The sequence below is a fragment of the Cygnus atratus genome, chromosome 11 (genome assembly GCF_013377495.2).
Source record: "Cygnus atratus isolate AKBS03 ecotype Queensland, Australia chromosome 11, CAtr_DNAZoo_HiC_assembly, whole genome shotgun sequence".
Classification (NCBI taxonomy): Eukaryota; Metazoa; Chordata; class Aves; order Anseriformes; family Anatidae; genus Cygnus; species Cygnus atratus.
In genome coordinates, this window is record NC_066372.1 from 9,076,137 (window position 1) to 9,100,518 (window position 24,382).

General features: G+C 53.9%; 1 protein-coding gene across 2 annotated transcripts in view; it reads left to right on the forward strand.

Annotated features, from left to right (window-relative positions):
* Positions 1–341: 341 nt before the first annotated feature.
* The window catches only part of SIN3A (SIN3 transcription regulator family member A), a 30,283-nt gene continuing 6,242 nt past the window's right edge, over positions 342–24,382 (forward strand). The window contains exons 1-16 of one of the 2 annotated variants that reach the window (XM_050713011.1): positions 342–394; positions 6,612–6,832; positions 8,202–8,378; positions 9,531–9,637; positions 10,124–10,406; positions 12,301–12,552; positions 12,890–13,042; positions 13,371–13,529; positions 14,443–14,532; positions 15,867–15,985; positions 17,699–17,909; positions 19,697–19,813; positions 20,522–20,760; positions 21,790–21,973; positions 22,405–22,978; positions 23,397–23,566. In XM_050713011.1, coding sequence (XP_050568968.1) covers positions 6,644–6,832; positions 8,202–8,378; positions 9,531–9,637; positions 10,124–10,406; positions 12,301–12,552; positions 12,890–13,042; positions 13,371–13,529; positions 14,443–14,532; positions 15,867–15,985; positions 17,699–17,909; positions 19,697–19,813; positions 20,522–20,760; positions 21,790–21,973; positions 22,405–22,978; positions 23,397–23,566 — 3,024 coding nt within the window. In that variant the 5' untranslated portion in view covers positions 342–394; positions 6,612–6,643. The remainder of the gene's footprint in view (positions 395–6,611; positions 6,833–8,201; positions 8,379–9,530; positions 9,638–10,123; positions 10,407–12,300; positions 12,553–12,889; positions 13,043–13,370; positions 13,530–14,442; positions 14,533–15,866; positions 15,986–17,698; positions 17,910–19,696; positions 19,814–20,521; positions 20,761–21,789; positions 21,974–22,404; positions 22,979–23,396; positions 23,567–24,382) is intronic. The other variant, XM_035554088.2, reaches the window with a different exon arrangement.

A 24,382-nucleotide genomic window follows, 5' to 3' on the forward strand; every position in this document is an offset into this window, starting at 1 on the left:
AGGAAGGAGCTTGGCCCGAGCGCAGGGACCTCGTGGAGGGGGCGATGAGCGTGAGGGGGCTCCGCGCCCGCCCCCCGCTGCCTTTAGCGGGCCGCTGCGGGGTCGGGAAGGGCAGCCCGGAAAACGCACGGGTTGACCTGGCCGCCCTGCAGGCGCGGCGGGGGGGCGGAGCCGAGAGCTCGAGGCCACGCCCTCGGCGCAGGCCACGCCCGCCCCAGACCACGCCCCCCTCCCTCCGGCCCCTCCCCGCGCCGCCGCTCGTCACGGCCGGGCCGCCCCCTTGTGGGCGGCCCCTTGGCGGGCGGCGCGTCCGTGACGAGCGGCGGCGCGGGGCCAATCAGCGCCGGGGGGAGTTCCCCCCGCCCATTGAGGACGCCTCGCCCGCGCGCCCCGCGTACGTAACAGCCGGCGGCCCGCGGGAGCGGCCGTTGGGCTGAGGGGAGGGGGGGGAGCGCGGGGAGGGGAGGGGGGAGCGCGGCCTCCCCGCCCCGCCAACGGCCGCTGCGCGCGCGCGAGCGCAGTGGGGGGGGGGGGGGGCGGGAGCGCGCGCCGCGCGCCGGCCACGCCCCCCCCGCGCTGCTATTGGTCGGCGGCTGCGCCCCCCCCCCCCTCCCCTCACGCGCGCGGCCCCGGTGGGGAGGGGGGGCAGCACGTGCGCGCGGCGGGCGGGAGCGCCGCGCGCGGGGCGGCCGATGTAAACATTCCACAAAAGGGCTCCCCGGGGAGCGGGGGGCGGGGCCTGCGGGGGGAGCGGGGGGCGGGGCCCTCGCGCCGTGACGCCCGCGCCGGGCTCCCCCGCCGATTGGTCGGCGCCTCCCGGGCTGGGCCAATGGCGGGCAGCGGGGGCGGGAGGGGGCGTGGCGCGCGGCCTAGCCGGACGTCTTCTCGCTCCCCCCCCTCCCCCCCCTCCCCGCAGCCCCTTCCTGGCGGCCGCGCGGCCAATGGGGGCGGGCGGAGGGGGCGGGCGGCGCGCGGCGATTGGCCGCCGCCTTGACGGGCGGCGCGCTCCGCCTATCGGCGGGCCGCTCCCCTCCCTCCCCTTAACCCCTCCTCCCCGCGCGCGGGGCGGGGGGGGCGGGATTTCCCGGGGAACAGAGGAGCGGGCAGCGCTCCCGCGGCCGCCAGGCGCTGCCTCCATCTTCCCCCCCCCCGCCGCCGCAGCGCCGCGGGGGCCGCCCCCCGGCCGGCTCAGGGCCCCCCCCGGCCGCCCCCCGCCCCCGCCGGGCCCCGCTTTGAGGTGAGGCGGGGAGCGGAGGGGGGGGCCGGGGGGCCGGGGGGGGCCGGGCCCTGCGGGGATCCGTAGGGGGCGGGGTTTGCCCGGGGGGGGGGCGGCGAGGGGGGGCATGGCGGCATGGCGGCGGCGGCGGCGGGCGGGGCGTGCGGAGGCCGCTGGGCCGGCCGGGAGGTGCCCGCCCCCCGCCGGGCCGCCCGCCCGAAACGCGGCCCCCCCCCCCCCCGCAGCCCTCCCCCCCCCCCTCCGAAAACAGCCGCCCCGGAACCCCCCGGCACCCAGCCCCGCCCCGCCCCGCCCCCAGCCCCCCAGCCCCAAACCCCTCCCCAGCAGCCCCTCCCCCACCCGAACCCCGCCCCCCGCCCCCAAGCCCCGCCCCCGCCAGCCCCCCCCGCACCCTAAAACCCCTCCCCGCAAACCCCTCCCCCCCAGCCCCGTCCCAACCCAAAACCCTCCCCCCAACCCCTCCTCCACCCCCCTCCGACCCCCCCACCCCAAAGATCCCCTCCCTAAACCCCTTCCCTGCCCCCCCATTCCCCGTACAGCCCCCCCACCCTAAACCCCCCTTCTCCAAACCCCTCTCCTGACCCCCCCCCCAGCCTAAACCCCCCTCCTACAACCCCCCCACCTCGAACCCTCCCCACCCCTTCCCCAAAACCCCTCACCCCAAGACCCTCCTCTGGCCCCCCCACCCTAACGCCCCCCATAACCATCCCCCAAATCCCCCCCCTACCCTCCTCACCCCTTCCCCGAGGCCCCCTTTCGTTAACTCCCCACCCTAAACCCTCCCACCTCACCCCCCCAAATCCTTCCCCAACCCCCCCACCCCGAGACCCCTCTCCTACACCCCCCCACCATAACCCCCCCGCAAATCCCCCCCCAAGACCCCCCTCCCTAAACCCCTCTCCTCCAGCCCCCCCAACCCCTCCCACTCTCCTCCCCCAAATCCCCCTCCAACCCCCCCACCCCAAGACCCTTCTTCAGCCCCTCACTCTAACCCCCCCCAAATCCTTCCCCACAACTCCCCTCCGTAAACCCTCTCCACCAACCTGCCCACCCTAAAACCCCCTAAATCCTCCCCTTCCCCTATACCCTCTCAACCTCTCCCCGCTAAAACCCCCCCACTGCATTCCCCCCTAAATCCTTCCCAACCCCCCCAGGATTCCCCCCTCCCCTTATGGGTCCCCCCCCACATCCCCCGATCCCCCAGCCCCACACCGGGACCCCGCTGCCCCATTCGGTCCCCATTCCTGCAGCTCTTTGTAGGAATCCCCTAAAGCCTGCTCTTAATACCAGTTTTTTAACGTTTTTAGTAGCCAGCCGGCATCCCTTCTTACGGGGCAGCGCTGCGTGGCGTTATCCCAAAGCTTGCTGGGCTCGTGCTGTGGTTTTGACCCCGCTTTCTCGTTTTTTGGGGTCTCCCAAGGCTGTGGGGTTGGTAGAGGTCTAAAAAGGGGCTGCTGAGCCCAGGGGGGGCTTTTGGGGCCCGGGTTCGCAAAGGGGTTTTGTAGGTTGGGAAAATAATGCGTAATGGGTGTAATTGTGGAAAAAGGACGTCCCTCGTCCTTCCCCGAAGAAAAGCGGACGTTTGGGCCACTAAAACGACCCCAAACTGCCCGATAAGCGACGATTTTGAGCAGGGAGGGATCAGGACCCGCTGTGCCAGGCTGCCGGCCCTACCTGGGTAGTTTTTAACCCCGTTTCAGGAGTTTTGAAGCGCCGTGCCGTTAGATCGATGCCTTCAAAGCCACCTGGAAAATTCCCTCGTCCCATAAAGGCTGCTGGGAACGGGAGCCCGAGCTGTGGGCTCTCCTCCTCCCCGCGGGGCTGCGGTCGCCCACCCCAAAATCCTCTCCCTGTGCCCCCCGCCCCGCGAAGGTGCGGCTCCGCTGGGCGCCGCGCGCTTGGTTTGGGGTAAAAAACCCAGGGGATGGTTAAATAGGAGGTGTACGTGGGACTGAAGCCCCGCGTCCCTGGGATGGGCGTCGGGAAGGTTTTAGGGTGTTCAGGCTGGGACAGCAGGCGCGGTCCTGTCCCCTGCGGCTGCCCCGTATCCGGGGGCAGGGGGTGAGTGCTTTATTCCAGCTCCTTTGGGGTTTCGCCCCCAGGAAACACCCAGGTACAACTGTCCTGGGGAAACGGGTGCAGGAAATGGGGCAAAACGCTCCTGAACTCGTAGGTTTTGTGCCCGGTGCGGAGCCCCGTGGCTGTGCCGGGAGCTCCCCGCGACGTGTCGCAGCCCCTTTCTGCCCCGCACACCTCGCCTCTCGCTGCGCGCCCCCTCCGCGGGGCTGCGCCCATTTCGCAGGTGAGGAGGCTGAGGCCCGAGAGCGAGCGGCTGGGCCCCGTGCGAGTATCTCAGAGGTGGTGCTGAGCACCTCGTCCTGAGCCTTAAACGTGCTGCTTCCAAGCCTCGGCTCCTTCCCCTCTCCGCAGGGAGCTGGGGAAGGAGGGGACGCGGTCACCCCGGGGACTTCCAAAGGGTCTGTGGGGCCGTCGCTGAGCTCCCCAGGGTGCCTCGCGCCGCTGCTTTGAGCGTAGGAAAGCGCCGAAAGTTGGCCACCTGCTTTCAGCCGTGGGCAGTCCCCGCTGCCTTTTTGCTCCTTTTTTCCCAAACGAAGATTTTACGGATGATGCAATTCGGGTCGGGGCTTTCTAAAGCTTGGAGCCAAAGTCCGCGGGGGGCCGGATGCCCGCCGAGGTGCGCGGTGCGCTCCCGAGGAGGCAGCGTAAAGTAACGCGGTGCTCTGTAACCTCACGTCTGCCTCCTTGCACGTCCTGAAGAGCTCTGCAGTTGTCTCTTTATCCTCACGATACCCTTCTGCATCCGCTGGGCCGCGGCTAGGTCGGTTACGGTCAGTTTTTCTCTCTCTCTCGGCTGTGGAGCACGCTGTAGAAGGGGTAGGACTTGCTGCGCCACACATCTGGCCGCTCCTCTCCTGGGGGAGCTCCCTGGGAGATGCAGGACCCAGACGAGCAGGACCTCAGTAACAAAACCAACCCGTTTTTGGAGCGCTTGACACCACGTCTCCTCCTGCGAGGTGCAGACCGCTTGCTGCTCCGAATCCCCCGTGCGGCCCCCGACGCAGGTCTCTGCTGCAGCCACCAGTTAGGTGCTCAGAGCACGAGCCTCGCACCTCGGGCACGTTTCAGAGCGTCACCCGAGCGCTGCCGGGCTCGTGCCGTGGTCGGAGGCAGGTTTGTGTTGGCGCTTTGCGCCCTTTTATTGCTTTTCCCTCTCCGTAGCGTTGCAGCGGTGTGGGTGCCCGCTTGGCACCCCCAGTCTAGAGAAGGCAGAGGTTTGAGGTACCTCCGCTAGGGTTAAAAGCGCTGTGAATGGGCAACCTTTAAATGATGGGCTGTTGTGAGCCGCGCTGGCAGAGGGGATGCAGCCCCAGAGCAGGAGTTCAGCAAGCTGTGGCCCAGAAGGGCTCACCGGTGGCTCTCCTGCCACGCAAAGCCCGGGAAAACTCGCAGCACGCGTCGGGTTATCCTGACCCGGGTGCAGCGCATGAGATTTTCCTTCGTGTGGCTAGTCGCTGGTGCGCCGAGTCGCCCGGATCCCGTGGCCACGGGCCTCCTGTTCGCTGGCTCCGGAGAAAAAGCGTTTCTTTTCCAGCCTCAGGTGGCGTCCTAAGCCTCGGAACTCGCGGGGGGTGCGCGCGTCCGCCAGCCCTCCCTGTCCTCGCGCGGCCTCTGGGCAGCTCAGCTCAGCCGAAAGGTCGCTGGGTCCCTGCGGGGCGCCGAGACGTGGAAGTGAGACGCTGGGGGGGGACGCCGTGGAGGACAGCTTTATTTCGGGGGGGCGTCTGCACACACACGCACGCCTTATCGCGGCCTGTGGAGCTGCTCCGCTTCTTCTCGGCAGAGCCCACGTGCCTCTGGCCGTGCTTCGGGGCCGCCGTGCGGGAGGAAAGGTGCTGTGCTCGCAGGAGGAAAGCGGCCGGAAGGCCCGGCCGGGGTAACTGCGCTAATTCCGGAGCCGATCCTCCCGGTGAGCACGTTACAAATGGGTTACAAGCAGGTGCCGCCGAACCTTGCCCAGACTTTACTCCTGCAGTCGGGCATTGTCATGCAGAATCCTGGCTCGCCCTGCCAGCAGGATGGTGCTGTGTGCGGGGCCAGCCGTGCTCAGCTCGCTCCCAGCCCGGTTATCACACCACCGTGAGGTTTTTCCCAGTCTGAGCACAGGCTGCGCAAGGAGAGCAGCTCCGAGTGGACCTGCGTGGCTGGTAACTTCTCTGCGGAGGCCAGCTGAGAAAAAAGCCTAAGTTACCAGAATAAACGGCGGGAGTGTGCTCCCTGCAGCCTGGCTTTGTGCTGGAGGTCAGGTATGGGGGCGTTTTGGAGGCTGGTAGGTCGGAGCCAGTTAGTTTCACAGGAGGACGGCAGTCCTCTGCCTCTGCAGGCACTCGTCTGCCCCCCGGAGCTCTGGGGACCGGGCGCGGGGCTGTATTCTGAGAGGTTGAACTTGCAGAGCAACCTGAAAAAGCAGTGAAGCAATCTTCCTTCTTGTCCTACCCCTCCGAGTGGAAGAAGAGCCTGGCGAGGAGGGGAGAGGGACACAAAGGGGAAGAAGGGCTTTACTGCGCAGAGCCTGCGTTCTCCAGCACGTGTATCCATCCCGAACCTCTGCATTGCTAGATGCCATATATATTTTTGGCATAACCCCTCCCCTGGTGCCTCGGTGCCTTTGGTTAGCGATGGATTTGGGCAGGGGAGACTCACCCTGGCTCGGGGAAGTCCATCCTATCCGTGACAGCAGCCTGTGGGTAACTGCGCTGCGACTGCCGGGGCTGGAGAGGGGCTTCGGAGGAGTCCCACGGAATTAGAGACCGAAGAGGGCGGATCTCACTCGGGCTGTTGTGTGTCGGCACGGCTCCGCTTTGTGCGCCTCGTGTCTGGGCTGCGTGGCACGCGGGATCCTAAGCCCCCCTGTCGGAGGGGCGGCAGGCTTCGGCGGGGGCTACGCGCCTCTCGTGTGCGTGTCCAGCAGCAAACGCTTGGCACTGGGGCTCTGGAAGTGGTTTCAAAGCCTTAGCAGGCTTCCTGCGTTTCACCGCCTCCTTTTCCCTTCTTCCCGTGGTTTTATAGCATCTCTCACACCTGACTCTCACCCAGCCATGTCCTTTACGTGAGCCAGAAGTTGTTAACTTGAAAGCGGCGCTGCATTTCTATCAGGAAGGCTGTGTTTTTGTGATAAACGTAATTGCATGCTCGGTGCAGGAAGATAATTCTTAATTCCATTTTCCTGTCCCGAGATCTCAGCGCCATAAACGACCAGACCCAAACTTGTCCTGCTCTTGGTGAACTTGGTGTTCCCGGTGCTGGCAGGGCGTGATTAATCGATGCCCTTTGCTAATTACTCTGCTTTCCCCAGGTTTTGTAGCGCTTCCCGAGCATGAGTTCAGAATGAAGCGGCGATTGGATGAGCAGGAGTCACCCGTGTATGCGTCGCAGCAGAGACGTATCGCCAGCAGCACCGAGGCTTTCCAGCACCAGCACCGCGTGCTCGCCCCGGCCCCGCCGGTGTATGAGGCTGTTTCGGAGACCATGCAGTCTGCCACGGGGATCCAGTACTCGGTAACCCCCAGCTACCAGGTGCGTGTGCCCAGCGCTCAGCTGCGTCTCGGCAGCCTGCTTGCGATCCTGCTCTCGGACCGCCCAGCGCGTTGGTTTTGCACGGCAGAATTCCGGGTTTGAGACAAGGTTCTGGTTTAGTCGCCGCTTCCTAGAGAAGGACAGATATGCTTCTCAAAGCTCTCGTCTTAAGCTCTAACTTAAATTTAAGACATTAAGACCGTCAGCTTGGTTGTTCGGGTGGCTCCGAACCTGAAATGTGGTGGGATTTGGCTTTTTTTTGTTCTTCAGTGATTCAGATCACGATCTCTGAATCCTAGAGGCAAGTCTGCGCCGGACTTTCGCTCCATTTTTCATTCGCAAGGAGATGGTTTGTTCTTAACAAACCTCTTGTTGCTCTGTCCCAGGCTTTTGATGTCTTGGATGATCTTAACCCTAACAGGCAGCCGTTTAGATCGCAGATTTTCAGGAAAATTGACCTGTTAAAGGAAACCTGGGATCATCAGGTGGCTCCCTTCCCTCTGAGAAGCTGTCTGCTGCCCCCTTAGCAAGGGAATATCGTCTGGAAGAGAAAATCCTTCAAGGATGCACTGGAGGTGCCTCTCAGTGACAGACTGGGGTAGACTTGCTCATCTCTGGCTCGTTTTGGCACGTTGCATCTTCCATGCTCATGCTGCTGGTTGGCCGTGCTCCCTGCCTAGTGCCTAATTTTACGCATAGTTTCTTCCTTATTACTGCAGAGGGGATATTCGTGCAGAAAGTAGCAGCCGCAAAGCTGAAGAGCCTGCAGGCAGATGCTTGCAGGGCCTGGAGAGAGGATGAGTTTATTGCTGGCAGTCCTTCTAAACAGGACTCGAATGGACCAGCAAGCAAATCGTTTAATGAGAAGGGTTAAAACAAAAAAGTACAGCCCATCCGAAAGATGCTTGTATAGAAAACAAAGTCTGTTTGTGCAAAACGAACAGTATTTGCTCTTTTTTATTACCTTAAAGGGTTTTTTAGCGTTTCTCGAAATTCTGGTTTCATGTTCAAAGGAGGCCTGAAACTGGCTCAAGTCTGCTGGGACCAGAGAGCCTCAGCTTGCCTCCCAGCGCCCAAACCGAACGGCAGGAGCGTGGCAGCTCTTAGAGATTCGTTCATTCCAATCCCTGCATGGGACGGCAATTCTTTTCTTAGGGAAAAGACAGAACCTTGACTGTCTGAAAACCCCATTTCCCACTCCTTTTGCAGTTTTCTTACGTTAGTGCTAGCCATGAGACAAACAGGGAGCGTTCCAGGCTGGTAAGACACCGCTAACACGTCCGTGGCATGGAGTTAAACTCAACTTTTCCATCTCCGCCTGGGAAGACTGATGGCGGTGCTTCCCCTGACGTAATTTTTGTCTCCCCAGGTGTCGGCCGTGCCGCAGAGCTCGGGCAGCCACGGGCCGGCCATCGCGGCGGTGCACAGCGGGCACCACCACAGCACGCCGGTGCAGCCGCACGGCAGCCAGGTGGTGCAAAGCCACACTCACCCGACGCCGCCGGCCGTGCCCGTGCAGGGGCAGCAGCAGTTCCAGAGGCTCAAGGTGAGGCCGAGCGTTGCTCCTCTGTTAGGAGAAGATGTGGGTGACGTTGCCAAAATGTTTGTTCGGCGCTTTTCTGACCGTGTGGCTCCTGTGGGAGTAATGGGGAAGGAAGGCAGGCTCTGGTGGTGGATTACGTGCTGTAAAATCCTCGAAAAATGGAGAAAGCTCCACCAGAAATAACCCATTTAAGTAGTTCCATTTGATTCAGCTCTAGCAATAGGCACGTGTATGAAGTGATGCCTATTTCTTCATCTCTTCCAAGTAGCCTCTTGCAGGTTTGCTGGAAACCGCCGCTTTGTTGGGCGAGAAGCCCTTTCCTTTCCCTGAACAGGAGGCTTTGTTCCTAGAGACCTCTGAAAGAGGTTTTATAGCCTGGGGTTCTCCCTCCCAGTGAAACTGACGGCAGATCCTCCACTGAGGCAAGAGTGGGACCATACGTGACAGCCTTTTTTCCCTTGCTGTATTTAATTTCAGACTGAAGGGAGGGTCTGTGCGTAGCTCTCGCAGCTGATGAGCACGTGGCCTGGTTGCTGGAGCTGCTGGGTACCCAGGGCTCTCACTTCAGGCTGGGGCTGTGTCTGAAAATTGGATGTTGGTACGTGAACGCTTCATAAACTTCTTGCTGTTGGAGGTGTAAAACAATTTACCGCCCACAGTTGCCATTTTCAAAATCCTGTGTCGAACTGAAATGTCTGGAAAAAGTACAAGCGTGTACCTGGCAGACATCTACTACGCTGAGTATGTCATTTTGACTTTCTGCTTATTCTTAGGCTTCCATAATAATTTCCACATCTGAATGTAGGAAAAATACTCAGTCTAGTTCTGTTTATCCTAGCAGTTTCTTCAGTTAGGGTGAGATGGTACATTTGGAGTATGTTTTTTCTGACTAATTCTGATGATCTTTGTTTCTTTTTTTTTTTTTCTTTTTCTCCTTTCTTTTTGGTACAGTTTTGTCTTGTGTGCCGGGAACAGGGAGTGAGCATCTCCTGTTCAAATGGGGCTGGTAATACACCAGCCAGGCTGGTGGTCTTTTGCTCCTTAATTCCCTGCCCGGGCTCAGGGTTGACAGCTGTATCTTCAAGTACGTGTTTTCCAGAACAACGGAGGTGAAATAAAATCTCTGCTAGTGTAACCTGTCTGTTCTGTCTCCAGGTGGAGGATGCATTGTCTTACCTTGACCAGGTGAAGCTGCAGTTTGGTACCCAGCCACAGGTCTACAATGACTTCTTGGATATTATGAAGGAATTCAAATCTCAAAGGTAACACTCCACATTCTGCTTTGCCGCCCAGGTTGGAAAGTGTGTGTGTGGGCACGGGAACACGCAGCAGGAGCTAACCTCGTCCTTTCGTTTGCAGAGTAACACATCTCCCTAATAGTATAAAACTTTCTCTTCTGAAAGTGAGAGTCATTTCTTCATTTGTACTAAAAAATCTTGGCTTAGAGCGGCAGTTCCCATGTTTGACCTTCGTAGCTGACTCATCTGGCTGCCTGGTGGTCTGCCCGTTTGTAATGGCCAGGCTTGGGACTAGACCTCATTCATACAAAATGCTGTCTGGGCTAATAAAACAATTCTTATGTCATTCTTAAGCTCGGTAATACATTTATAGGAATGAGATTTGCTTTGTTCCATAGCTTAGAGATGATAAGATAGAAATTCTAATGGAGAATTATCATGCAGAGGGTTTGCTTTACCACCAAAAGGGAATTAGGGGATTGTGACATTTTGTTCTCACTCCTTTTTCAGCATTGACACTCCGGGAGTGATCAGCCGTGTATCACAGCTCTTCAAGGGCCACCCAGACTTGATCATGGGCTTCAACACCTTCTTGCCACCCGGTTACAAGATCGAGGTGCAGACAAATGATATGGTGAACGTGACGACACCAGGGCAGGTTCACCAGATCCCCACTCACGGCTTGCAGCCCCAGCCGCAGCCCCAGCCGCAGCATCAGTCACAGCCTTCAGCGCAATCAACCCCAACACCAGCACAGCCCGCGCCGCAGCCACCGCCTGCCAAAATCAGTAAGGTGAGAGAGAGACTTCATACGGCCTGTGTTCATGTGTGGGGAACCTGCTGCCTCCAGCTGACGCTGGTGTGGAGCTGGGGAACGGAAAAGGAGATGTAATGCTGCTTTTTCCTAGTATTCCTGAGCCCTGCTTGTGCTGTCCTTCTGTTGGTGGATTAGCTTCACCTGTTCAAACTTTGAGATGTGTACTAGCTGATATGGCAATAATGCAGATAAGCCAGCTTGAAGGTTTGGAAAAGCCTCGTGACTTTCAATGGGAACGCAGAGTTGCTCAGAACATCTGGTAAAATGCATGGGCAGTACCTAAGGAGTGATCCAGCAGCCCTGGGAAGAAGGCCCCAAGAATGCAGTTGAGTTTGCAGGAAGGGCTTCTTAATTAAAGCTCTGGGCACGTGGTGAACTGCCTGCTTTTGTGTATATTGTCTCAGAATAACTGAAATCCCAAGAAATCCCTCGTAAAGCCGAGGCCGTGATAATGACATTGCTCTTGGTGTGAAAGCTTGTGTGTGGTTTCAAATGTTGGGGGTAATAAAGTTTTTAGGAGAGCTTGCTGAGCGATGCGGTAGATTCTGCATTGCGTGAAGTCTTGTTTTCAGACTGGACATCTGTTGTAAAACAAAAACAAACAGAAAGGGCATTCTAGCTCAGCCATCGTTTGTATGGGTGCAGGATTTGTTGGCAAAGCTGAAGTGCAAGGGTTCAGGCAAGATGACCATGATGTTGTCTTTAATTATCGGTTTATGTGCCTGAAACTGAGACCTTTCAATAACAAAGGGAATCTGACGCTGTGCTGTAGATGCATTCCAGATGCTGCTGTCCAACAGATGTATTTTATGTGACTGAAAACAAAATAGAATAATGTAAGAGGCATTGAAGGAGCTTAGTCTAGATAAAATCTCCTATTTCAGCCTCAAAATGTGCAAAGATTTGAGTGCCCTAGGGAGGGAAAGAATCCCCAAAGTTCCAGTGGTTGATCTCTAAACTGTACAATTAGCTAACGAATAGCTGGAAAAGAGAAGAGAAGGGATGGGGAGTGTGGGGGAAGGAAAATGTAGTTAGCAAGCAGCAGGATTTACAGTATGGCAAGAAGATAATCTCTAGGCGAACGTCGGTGGGACTTGCAACCTCCTGTTTAGAAATGGCCAACAAAAACATGCCGAAAGACTTGCAAAGCTGACAACTTAAAAGCCGAGACATGCCAGAATTAGCTTACCTGAGCCAGCTTTCAAGGCCTTTCTCCAAAGAATGCAGGTAACACCTGGGCTCAGTGAGAGCTAGCAGTCTTTTTCTCATCGCTGTGGGCTCCGTGGTTTTCTCCCTGGGTCGTTATCCTAGAAAATGTTGAGCTGATGTTGGTGGAACTTTAAAATGAACCTGAGGGAGGTGTTGGATCTCGATGAGGTTTCCTTAGCAGGCAGGTACTGTTGTAGGTAAACAGGGTGGTTAGGTGTCGGTTAGGGTATGCAAGGTGATTACTCTGAGAGTCTGACCTGTGTGCTCTTTGTGTCAATAGTGGAAAAAATGCAGTTTTCCCTTGCTGTCGCCTTACTTTATACATCTCAGCATTCTTAACTAGAGGTGAAATAACTTGTAGTGCCGCAGCGAGCCGTACCTAGGTGTTTGCGGTGAGGCAAAGTCAAAAACAATCTTTAAAGGAAGTGCAGCAAAAGTCCTCCAGGGCCAGTATATGGGTAGAGACTGACTGGATGTAGTAGCAGGGAATTCTGTACCGCTGCTGTCTTCCGTGATGCTGTGGCTCAGAATCCCTGTTGGCATCAGGTACGCTTATATGCTGGTTGCTTCCCCTGGATACGGCACATAAATGGAAGAAAAGTTCCTTTATTCAAAGTGTGAAGAATCTGGTCCTGTCTGAAATGGCTCCTTTTCCTCTTAGCCATCCCAACTGCAGGCGCATACCCCTGCCAGCCAGCAGACTCCCCCGATTCCACCATATGCATCGCCACGCTCGCCGCCGGTCCAACCTCATACCCCTGTGACAATCTCTCTGGGAACCACACCATCCCTGCAGAACAATCAGCCTGTTGAGTTTAATCACGCCATCAACTATGTCAACAAGATCAAGAATCGGTTCCAGGGACAACCGGACATCTACAAAGCCTTCCTGGAGATCCTCCACACCTACCAGGTGAGTTTTGGCAATCCCTGTTGGAGTATAAGGAAGGTTATTTCTCTTTCTTTGCTGTGGGGAGCCGACTCTGCCTGGGATGTACATTGTGGTCTTCTGCTGGGCTTGATCTTAAGGAATTTTTGCAAGCTAAATGAGTTCAGATTCTGTTAAAAGTAAAGAAATGACATCCTTCATCAGTGTCCTGCTAGTCCGTGGCCCAGCATTTAATACAACTCTTTGCTTAAGGAGCTGAGACCCTTGCTGTTTCATTCTTTGCATCGCTGAGGGCTTTTTCTCTTTGCTACTTACATAGTTGAGACGTCCTTCCCTCTGACACTTCTCTTTCCTCCGACAGAAGGAGCAGCGGAACGCCAAGGAGGCAGGAGGCAACTACACGCCTGCTCTGACGGAGCAGGAGGTGTACGCGCAGGTGGCTCGCCTCTTCAAAAACCAGGAGGATCTGCTCTCAGAGTTCGGGCAGTTCCTGCCTGATGCCAACAGCTCTGTGGTGAGTCTGCCCGGAGACGAGCTGGAAGACCTAGTGGAAAACTTTCTTCGTACAGCCAGTGTTCAGAAAAACGTGCTTTCGTTGTTTGTTTCTAGGAAGTTTTTTTGGAGGGGTCTTTTACTGAGTCGTGGGAGTGGGTTCAGGGTGATTGACCGTGTGTTTTCGGTCAATAAATGCAATTCTTTTGCCTAAAAGAGTTGTCCCAAGACTGCCGTAACTGCAGTAAAATACGTGGGTCATCTAGAGCTAGGAGGAGCAGGCGTACTTTTTTTGCCTAGTTAGGTGGAACTCAGCTCTAATTCTCTCGTGGGTTTTGTTTCTAACTAAGCTGTTAAGTAAGACAACTGCAGAGAAAGTGGAATCGGTGAGAAACGATCACGGTGGCACCGTGAAGAAGCCCCAGCTCAACAACAAGCAGCAAAGACCCAACCAGAACGGCTGTCAGATCCGACGGCACTCAGGAACTGGAACAACCCCTCCGGTGAAGGTAATAGCACATGCTCTGTGAATTTGTGGCGCTGGTCCTAAAGCGGCTGGGAAGATCAGCTGAGGGAAGGACAGAGGTGTGCCTGGAGCTTCGTCAGAGCAGAACTTAGAGCAGAATCATGTTTGTCTGTCTTGTAATAAACCTTGTAACACGGAGGTGAGTGATTATTTTCGTAGCTGAGGTTGCCCTTTTCACGTTACTCACATTTTGAGAGAGCAGGGCTTTGCAGTGTAAGAGGAACGGTGTGATGGCGGGGTGGTTTCGTGGCTCTGCACTGGGGACAATGCTTTATTTGAAGGTGGTGGATCTTGCTTGGTGAAGAAAAGCATTAGCCCGTGTAGCTGTATCATTTAAATCCAGTGGTTTACTTCCCCTTCCAGCCTTTCTCCTCTTCTTCAAATAAAATGCAGCAAAATAGAACGTGTTTTGGAGGCAGCTTTCAGCCTTTCTGAGGATGTGGAGTGTGGTGTCGCAATGGAGAAAACAAAGGATCTTGCAGTGGAATGCAAGAGAAATACATTGATTTTAGGGAGGTATAACAAGAACTGAACGAGTAATGGTTTAAAAAACCCCAAACCAAGACCAGACAGGTCTGTTTTGGTAATTCTGCAAACTAGTTAGAAAATTGAAACAATCACTGGTTATAGCAGCCCATTAGAGAAAAGGATGCAACCTCGTATTAAAAATATTGGGAATTGTATGATACTGATTAAAGATTAATATATTTACATATGGGGCTCACTTGCAGACAAGTTTTCTTCTGGAAAAGCAGTCTTTTTTATTTGTGAGCAAGCGGCGTGCTCAGGAGGCTGAAACTCCTTGTGTGATGCATGGTCAAAATATGGCAATTTCCTGTGCTGAACAGCTTTTTTTTTTTTTTTTTTTTTTTTTTTTTTTTTTTTTTTTTTAACAGAAGAAGCCGAAGCTGCTTGGTTTAAAAGACCAGTCTTTGGCAGAAGCCAGCAAGCATGGCGTCGGGACAGAATCTCTGTTCTTTGAGAAGGTGAGATTCGGAGAAAGCAATCTCATGTCACTGATTTATGTTCCTTGTGTGTATACATCCTGAGTTTTATCACAGTGAAGTTTGTGATCTACACACCACAATGATAACATCGGTCAGCTTGACCTCAGATGACCTGAGCTAAGTCAGACCTGCAGGGGGGCTGGAATTAGGTGATCTTTAAGGTCCCTTCCAACCCAAACCATGCTGATTCCCTACACAAATATCAGTGTCTTTTTCCCCAAAGGTCATTCTCCAGCTCTTTGCCTGCTGCTGATGCTCTTTGGGAGGAAGGCCTGGCTGGGGGCTACGCCTGCCAGTGCTCCTGGAAATTTGCAGGGATGTGAATCCTTTCTGTAACGCACCTTATAAAATGTTTTTGCCTTTCTGAAATCCCCACGCAGCCGATGATGTGCCTTGTGTATCCTGCTCTGGTAGCACTGTTTGCCATGCCCCTCCACAGCCAGATGCCTGCAGGGTGGGAGCTCAGTTTACAACGCAGCTGATTCATGTCAATGTTACTTTTTCCCCCTTTTTTTTTTCCCCTGAGAGATGCATCTAATGCATTGCACCATTGTTACCTGTTGCTGGTTTACCACGCACGACAGAAGAAGAACGTGTGGGATGTTTCTGAGTGGTACCTTGGTGTTTTCCCTAAGATGTCCATACATTTCTTTATGGCTCAGAAGGGAGCGTGTAGTGAAAGCAAACAAGCTTTTTGAGTAATCTTCATGTGTCGACGAAAGCCTTGCTTGCTCCCTGATGGCGTGCTATGTTTTGCAGCACGCTGTAGACCAGCTAATGGTGACTGGGAACCACTCTGTTGCTCGGAGGATGTGTAGGTGTTAACATGAGTAAATGCAGAAATCCCTGCTGTAGAGTTGTAGCTGTAATGACGAATCCCTTAATGATGATAGATCTGTTTGATGCGTGGATGCTAACTGTTCTCGTGGGAAAGGTAATGGTGTCGGAATTAATCACTGGGTTTTCTCAAGCTGAGGAGCTAAGGGTTACAGAACCTGGCTTAGCTGTGATAACCTGTGATAATCCAGCTGTTGGGGTTTCGTTCTTCGCTTACAACTCCCTTCTTCAAGGTAATACTCCTGCGTGTAGGGTGCTGGTGTTGCAAGCCATACCCAGCAAGGAGACGGCTTGCTTTGCTCCTCTGGCTCCATGGAGCTAGGCAAGCTCCCTCCCAAGAGTTTTGCATTCTCGTCGTGTGTGCAAACCCTGTGCAGAGGTGGACAGCGCAGCGTTGAATCCAGGTCTCCCGGACAGTGCTAGACAACTCGATCTCGCCTTGAGAGCAACCAATTTTCCTCTTCTCTTTCCCCCAGGTCCGCAAAGCTCTGCGCAGCACAGAAGCATACGAAAACTTCCTCCGCTGCCTGGTGATTTTCAACCAGGAGGTGATCTCCCGGGCAGAGCTTGTGCAGCTCGTGTCTCCCTTTCTGGGGTAAGTGGAGCCTGCTTCTTCCTTGAGGGGAGAAGTTCGATCCCATCAGTCTGTTCCTGTTGCAGAGCCAGGAAAGAAATGCTGACCTCTGTGGTCATGTGGCACAGGGGGAGCCAGGCAGCGGTTTTTTGAGCTGTCCAAGGTGAAGCCCCCCACGCTGCCCACTTCCTCCGCCATTGGTTGGCTCGACTTTTATCTGTGTAGCCTGCCACCTTTTAAATTGCCTGCCCACGGAGCGACTGCATGAGTTGCTGCTGTGCAGCCAAGGTCTCCTGTTTCCTCCAGCCCAGCCTGAGCGCCGGGAATGTCCACTCTCAGGTGCTGCACGCGCTGCTGTGGGGGGCAGGAAGATGCTGGTAGCTCCTGGAAGCCCCTCGATGGTTCATTCTGTGCAGGTGCCGCATGCTTTACATTTTCAGACTTTTCCTTCATTGGAGCAGAACAATTAGCGCCCTGCTTTGGTTTTCCTTCTGACTTCACGCTCCCTCTTTCCTTCCTTATCCAAGAAGAGGTGGGAGAGTTTTTTGGAGATTTCCAGCAATGGCAAGCAGTGTTCAGGAGCAGAGCTGGTTCTGCTTTTTGTCTTTTCCTTTTTCAGAAGAGCGAACAGAATTACTCAGCAGCATGTTGCTGCGGTGTCTTGCTCTAGAATCATGGATTATTTCACTCGAGAAAAAAATCGACGGCCTAATTACATAGGAAATGCCCCCTAAAAGAAGTGCTCATACAAACCCATTAAAATTACAAAAAAGCAAAAGGCAGCTGAGTTCTGTCCTGAAGCCAAAACTGATAATCAATACTACAGTTTAAATAGAAATTATAACTTCCGCAAGTGCCCGTGCTGCACAGAACAACTCTGTATTAATCACCTAAAACCCCTGTAATAATTATCCTCTCGTCAACTTCAGGCAGCAAGATAAATGCTCCTTTTTTCTGTGAATTGAGCTCCCAGTTCTGCAGGAGAAGGCAATAGCAATGTACATGGGGTTTGGGACCCCGTTACACTGGCTGCTGCGCAAAGAAGTGGCCCCGAGGAGCTTGCACTCCTCCTGGAATTAGGTATCAGGGGGATGCTGGTTCTGGCTAGGAAAGGTGAAGTATCCAACCAAAAAAATCTGCATCTCTCCCATCCACCATCTGTGCTCCCAGCTGTAGGGATGAATGTCTGCGCTGGGAATGGAGTAATGCAATTCTCTTCTTCCAGAGTCGGACATTAGCAGCTGTCACGTAACGAAGAAGCAGTAAATGAGCGGTGATTCAATTAGCTTCAGTAACAGGTTCAACTTCTCCTATTGCTGGAGCTCTGTGCGAGATAAGCGGAGCTGAACAGGTGCACTATTTTAGGCTAATAAGTTCAGAAAACACCTCTTTTTTTTTCTTGCTGCTTTCCAACTTGGGAAGTAAAGCTCTGTTTTAAGGTTAGGAACGCTGGCAGACACCTAGGGACCTGGGCTTGGGTTTGCTGCTGAGGTATTTTGGTTGGCCCAGGTGCAGTCCACAACCCGATCAGCAGACAGGTACTCGGTTCCCATTTTGTCGGGCTCCGTGGGAGTGCGATGGAAGGGAGAGGGTCCTCTCGCAGCAGGCTGATAAATCAGAGGGGCGTCTTGGGCGCTGCGTGTCCATAGCAAGCAGTTGTAACCTCAGTATCACAGCTCAGCACTGCCTGATCTCTACTCTGCTACTTTTTCACTTCATTCATTTTATTTTTAGGAAATTCCCAGAGTTGTTCACTTGGTTTAAAAACTTTTTGGGGTATAAAGAGTCTGTTCACATGGAGACGTATCCGAAGGAACGGGCCACTGAGGGGATTGCCATGGAGATAGACTATGCCTCCTGCAAAAGACTGGGCTCCAGCTACCGCGCCTTGCCCAAGAGCTACCAGCAACCCAAGTGCACGGGGCGGACGCCGCTGTGTAAAGAGGTAAGGTGTGCTAAGACGGGGAACACGGGGCAGAGGAAGGCTATTCCCAGCCTCCTCGGAGGGATGGAGAGAGGCTGAGGGGACCTGAAGGTCAGGATGGGGGGAATTTACTTTGTATCCTGGCACTTGGGAGGGTTTGGGGGATTTCAGGGCACATCCGTGCATCGTGCTGGCTGCCTCTCGCACGTGCACGGGCACACCATCCTGGCTCGGGCTCTCTGCAAAACGTGTTGGGGCCCGAGGTGAGTGCACCCTGAGGTGCTCCTGGTGGCGAGGGAGCACTCTGCTTTCTTGCAAACGTGTGGATTGTATCCAGAAGCGATTTCACAAGGTGAGGCTTCAGTCTAGGAATGGGCTGTGCCCGCAGCTGGCAGGGAGCTGCGATGCCCACGTGGCTCTGATGCCCTCTGCTCTTCTCCAGCTGTGCTTGTGACAGAGTTGCACGAAGCACCGGGGAGCAGCTGGAAAAAAAAGTTTGTGGGGTTTAAATACTGAAATAAAATACAGGGGCATTAGATGTGTACAATGTTTTACGTAGTATGCGTGTGAGAAGAACGTTCAGATTACAAACTTAGGAAGGGAAATGTCAGAACAAGTTTTCTGTATTGTCTTAATGTGATCTCAGGCATCTTTTACAAAGGAGTATGTAAATTAAGAATACCGCTGCCCTTCTAACCAAATTCCCGTTTCGCCTGCTTTCAGAGTTGTCTCTAGTCCAAGCTTAAAAGAAAGTCACGCTTTCTGCAGACAGGTTCTCCTGCGTATCCCTCACGTGCCTCTTTCTTTCCCCCTGAAATGCTCAGAGGACCTGTGTTGAGAAAAGGGGTGCTGCTGCAGGAAATCTGCTCCCTGCAGGTAGCGTTGGTGGTCAAGAGGCAAAGCTGGCCTCCCGACGCAGTGCTGCAGCATCAGATGGACTCGTGGAGCCCTTTCAGGTGTTGGGATGAGCTTGTGGTCGAAGTGGGAGTGGTACTGGCTGATCCTGGTCCTTCACTGGTGTCAAAGGCAGTGTTTTGGGGTGAGCGAGCGAGTGCAGGTGACCAAATCGAGCACTCAGCAGTGATACGTGGTTAGCTGAAATGGTGGCAGGATGGTTGGTGAACACAACCCGGGTAAGAAATAATTGCGAGGTTTTAATCTAAGTCCTGACTTGTCTCCCAAAAGTGTCTTGTGTGTGATGCAGTTACAAACTTTTCTTTCTGTGGGAATCTAATGACTCAGTTCTTCAGGCTTCAGGTTTATGAAAATTGGGCTTGACTTTGAAGGTTGCCTGCCAAAATCCTCCTTTCGTTGCCTTTGGCCTCTCGGAGGCTTCTTTTAAATGCTCTGTTCCTGCTTCGGAGGCGGTGAAAACTGCAGGTGCTCAGCATCTTTGTCGGGAAAAGCGTTGCTGGGGTATGGATTTATATTCCTAATTAGCCTTAGTTGGAGGTAGAAACCGTGTCCTAACAGTCATGCTTAATGTGATGACCACCCAGTGTTGTCGGTGATGAATCAGATGTGTGACAAGTGAGCCGCAGCCAGCTGGCTCACCCGAAGTAACGGGAAAGCTCCTTTCGCCTCACTTTTTTTCCTCCCTTGCAAGTTTTTTCTCGCAGCTCCACCTGATGAATTTTCCAGACGGCAGCGATGTTTCAGCCCTGGCTGTTTGGGGTTGCCCTGTGAACACTGGGCTGTGGAAGGGAGACAATTTTAGATCTCCATCAGCAGCTGAATATCTTGCAGTCCTGTGCCACCCCACTCAGAAGCCTGCCTGTGACGTTTGTCTTTCCCTCTCTTACTCAAAGGTTTTGAACGACACCTGGGTCTCCTTCCCTTCCTGGTCTGAAGACTCCACGTTTGTGAGCTCCAAGAAGACACAATACGAAGAGCACATCTACAGGTGTGAGGATGAGCGCTTTGAGGTAAGGGGGTTTTCCCTCATCGCTGCCTTGGAAACCGCGGGGCTCTGTGAATGATCTTGATACATTTACATCCTCAATACTGCCTGGTACGGTCTGTTTTTATTTTGTCACCCATTTTCTGCATAAAAGCTCGTGTTCTCTTAAAGCAAGAGGCAGCAGCTGAGTACCCACATCTCACTCCAAGCTGTCCCTGCCCCTCACTCTTTGCACCGAGCTCTGTTCCTATTGCTCCAGATGAAATTGTTCAATGGCTAGTGTATAATCAATGCATCTTTTTTTTTGTCCTTACTGCCCACGTAAAGCACAAGAGGATGCTTTCCCCTGTAATAATCTGAAAAGCGATCCGTTCAGGATGTTAAGTGATTGACATCCTGCCTCGAAATGAGAGTTAGCTTGGCAATTACCTGGATGTGCTCACATTTGTCACGTCCTTTTGTAGAGGAACTGTCAATTGTGTTCTGTTCCCTTATGGAAAATGTAATTCCCTAACAGTATCGTTCTGGTAGCCTTTAAATTCTGATGCAGTATTATCGAGGTAGCAGATAAAATACATTTGGATTATTTTAGCACAGCCAAATGTGGACACCACAGCCTGAGTACACCTCGTTAAACACGCGTGGCTTCTTGTTTCGTGTCCCTTCACCGTTGCTCTCTGTAAAGTGTCACGTTTTATCTGTTCACCTCTGCCTAACGCACCGCTCCCTTCAGCTGGATGTTGTCTTGGAGACCAACCTGGCAACAATCCGCGTCCTTGAGGCAATCCAGAAGAAACTCTCACGCTTGTCTGCCGAGGAGCAGGCCAAATTCCGACTGGACAACACCCTGGGCGGCACCTCGGAGGTGATCCACCGCAAGGCTCTCCAGAGGATATATGCTGACAAAGCAGCCGACATCATCGATGGGCTTCGGAAGAACCCCTCTGTTGCTGTTCCCATCGTGCTGAAAAGGTACTGCTCTGACACAGCCCTTCGGGGGGGTAATTACCGCAGGGTATTTAACGCACGATAGGTGATCCAGAGCTAAATGTAGCTAATTTCTGCCCCTAACGGGTTTAACCTGCACAACAATGGGACTTGAGAAATGCATTTTATGTGCTGATCGGTTGCTGTATGTCATAACTATCACCCAGAAGCAGGGAATTAACCTCCTGAAACACAAATGTCACCAGCTCAGCTTTTCTCGTCTCCCCTTAAACCTTGTTTCCTCCTCAACCTGTGCACAGCAGCATCAGCGCCACGGGTAAGGTGAGGAAGCTCGCTGTGCCATGTGTATTGTTCACAGCTAAATCCTATCCCTTTCCAAATCCCGCTGCTGTACGTGACCCTGGGCTCAGATTGCGGTGCCTGTACTGTGCTCAGATTCCCTGTTGGTTTTCTGTTGTCAACCCCCTGGTCACGAAAAGGGAGTGGATGCTGCAGCTCCTTGGGGACGTGCGAGGAAGTGTGTAAGCAGATGGCTGTGTACATGTCTAATAAAGTAACATGTTCTGCTTGCCCTCTTGGCGTGTAAACAGCAAAGTGCTCCCTGAGAACACAGCAACTGTAAAACCAGTTAGAAGGAGATCATCTTCCCCAGATGCTTACCGTCTCTTGGGGACTGGCTGCTGTGTCTCAGGGCTCTGACGGTTGAGGGAAGCTGCCTTGCTGCTGGTGCCTGCAAGGTCACAGTTTGCCTACCCTGTTGCGAGGACATTCTTCTCGGGGACAGGTCTCGAGCCGCCATGGCTGTGTAGGACAGCTGGCTGCATCGGGTGCTCTGCTTGAGATACTGAGTGGAGGTATTGGAGTCTGTTCCCAGGAAGCTCAGGTGTGCAAAGGGGTTTATTCAGAAGAGCATGTGTAGTGTACTCCTCCTGAAAACCATCCTACAGAAAGGAGTTTTACATTTATGCACATTTCCTAGGGCTTAGGTTTCCTCTGCGTGCTCAGAGTGGGACCTTTATGTCTCTTATCTCACTCTTGTTTTCTTGATTCAAGGTTAAAGATGAAAGAGGAAGAGTGGCGAGAAGCCCAGCGAGGGTTTAATAAAGTGTGGCGGGAGCAGAATGAGAAATATTACCTGAAATCCTTGGACCACCAGGGCATCAACTTCAAGCAGAACGATACCAAGGTCCTGAGGTCAAAGAGTCTCCTCAATGAGATTGAAAGCATCTATGATGAGGTAAGAATGTCACCAATAGTTTCCTTCCCTTAAGCTCATATGGTCTTTGTGTGTGGTTTCAGTTCCTTTCCCCAGCACTCGATGCTGGGGAGGTTGGAGAAGCAGGATGCTCACCTGGAAAGGGGCTGCGCTCTCTGTGTTTGGATACGTGGAGATGTTTGTGTTTGGGGGGGGGGGGGGGTTGTTATGCTGTTGGCAGCAGGTGGACTGGTTCTGGACAGAAATGGGATGGAAAATGTGCGTAAACAGGAGAAGTGTTTGCGAACTTGTGGCATCTGTTGCAAAGAACCTCCTGCTCCCAGTGGGCGGCAGGTCTGGTCGCTTCCTCTCTTCCAAGGGGGCGCAGCAGTGCTGGGAGAGCTTTCTGAGAGGTTTGTGGGCAGGGGGAGGTGTTCGTGGGACTAACTGTGCCCTGTGTTTCTCGTTCGTAGAGGCAAGAGCAGGCTTCGGAAGACAACGCCGGCGTACCCACAGGCCCACACCTATCGTTAGCCTACGAAGACAAGCAGATCCTGGAAGATGCCGCCTCGCTCATCATCCACCACGTGAAGCGGCAGACAGGAATCCAGAAAGAGGACAAGTACAAAATCAAGCAGATTATGTACCACTTCATTCCAGACCTGCTGTTTGCTCAGCGAGGTGAACTCTCTGACGTGGAAGAGGAGGAAGAGGAAGAAATGGACGTGGACGAAGCTACTGGAGCTGCGAAAAAGCACAATGGTGTTGGGGGCAGCCCTCCCAAAACCAAGCTGATGTTCAACAACACAACGGCCCAGAAGCTGCGGGGCATGGATGAGGTCTACAACCTCTTCTATGTGAACAGCAACTGGTACATTTTCATGCGGCTGCATCAGATCCTGTGCTTGCGGCTGCTGAGGATCTGCACCCAGGCCGAGCGGCAGATCGAAGAGGAGACACGGGAAAGGGAGTGGGAGAGGGAAGTGCTGGGCATAAAGCGAGACAAGAGCGAGAGCCCTGCCATCCAGCTGCGGCTGAAGGAGCCCAGTGAGTGACCTGGGGTGTGAGGTTGGGGTTGGCTTCTCTTTGTAGCCTGTTGGCAGCGCTTGCTTGGTGTCTTCGGGCAGCGGTGATGCTTGAAGACATCTCATTTCTGCTATCGCGGGGCAGCAGGGAGTAGAGGGAGAAGGGAAGGTGTGGGGCAGGTGGGATTCGTAGCAGAACAGTAATATGCAGCAGCTGTTTCATACCAGCTTTCATTTTACACCGGTGTATCTTAAACACCCTTGAGTTCTCTGATTAAAAGCTGTCTGTAAAGGGAAATTCCCACAACTCTCCAGCTGAAGTGGGTAGAGCGGTCTGAGGACCAAAACCCTCGGCCCGTTTGCTCCTAGAAGCAGGGCTGTTCGTGGGAAGGACCCTTCCTGGGGGCTGTGTGTTCATCTCCTGCTCTCTCTCGGTGCAGTGGACATCGACGTGGAGGATTACTACCCGGCCTTCCTGGACATGGTGCGCAATCTGCTGGACGGGAACATGGACTCGTCGCAGTACGAGGACTCCCTGCGCGAGATGTTCACCATTCACGCCTACATCGCCTTCACCATGGACAAGCTGATTCAGAGCATCGTTCGACAGGTGACTGCCCGCGAAGGCTGGGAGGCGGCTGGGGAAAAGAGGCTGGGGGCTTCCTGAAGCGTGTGTGTGTGTGGTGTCGCTTGCCTAAAACCAGCAGGTCACGAGTAAGCAGCAGAACTGTGGAGATTTTTTAACCCAGCTCAAAGGCTGATGTAAGGAGAGGTGATGAAAGGTAATTCCTGGTGTATTTAAATCATCGAGACTAGCTTTTGTGTGCATGTGGAGTTCTCCCTTTGTTTTCCAGGAGCTTTAGGGATATCAGTATTCAACTTCAAAGTGTTTCCTGAGCTAATCGTGCTTCAACTTTGAAAAAGAATTAAATAGCATTTAAATAATTAATTTTTTTCAGTGTTGTAGGAGCAGTGCATGCCTTTTCTAAAAAGCTTTGTCTCTTTTATCTGGCTGTTTGAGTAGCTCAGTCTGGCGAATAAACTCCAGTCCTTTTGTTGGGCATATAGGAAGAATGTGCGACCAAGGGAAAAATTCTTGGTGTGCCTTTTTGTAGTGGAAAGAACAAAACCAGATGCAAGAGGCTGGACATGGAATTGCTGGAGAGGCCTTTACTCTTCCAGGAGAATAGAGCAGCTTTTCAGAAGTTCTTTATTTCAGCGCAGAGATTCACTGAATTGAAAAGACAGTTGAGCGACTTCATATTTTAAACTCGTACAAAGCAAGGATCCCATCTTAAATCTCCCACCCCTCTCCTCAGAGGCAGAAGCAAACCCTTGCTGTGGACAGCCCCACGGTGCACCAGTCCTTTCCACCCTTTTGCTGATTGGTGTTCCCTGCCCGTAGCTTTTTCCTCTGAGCAGTTTC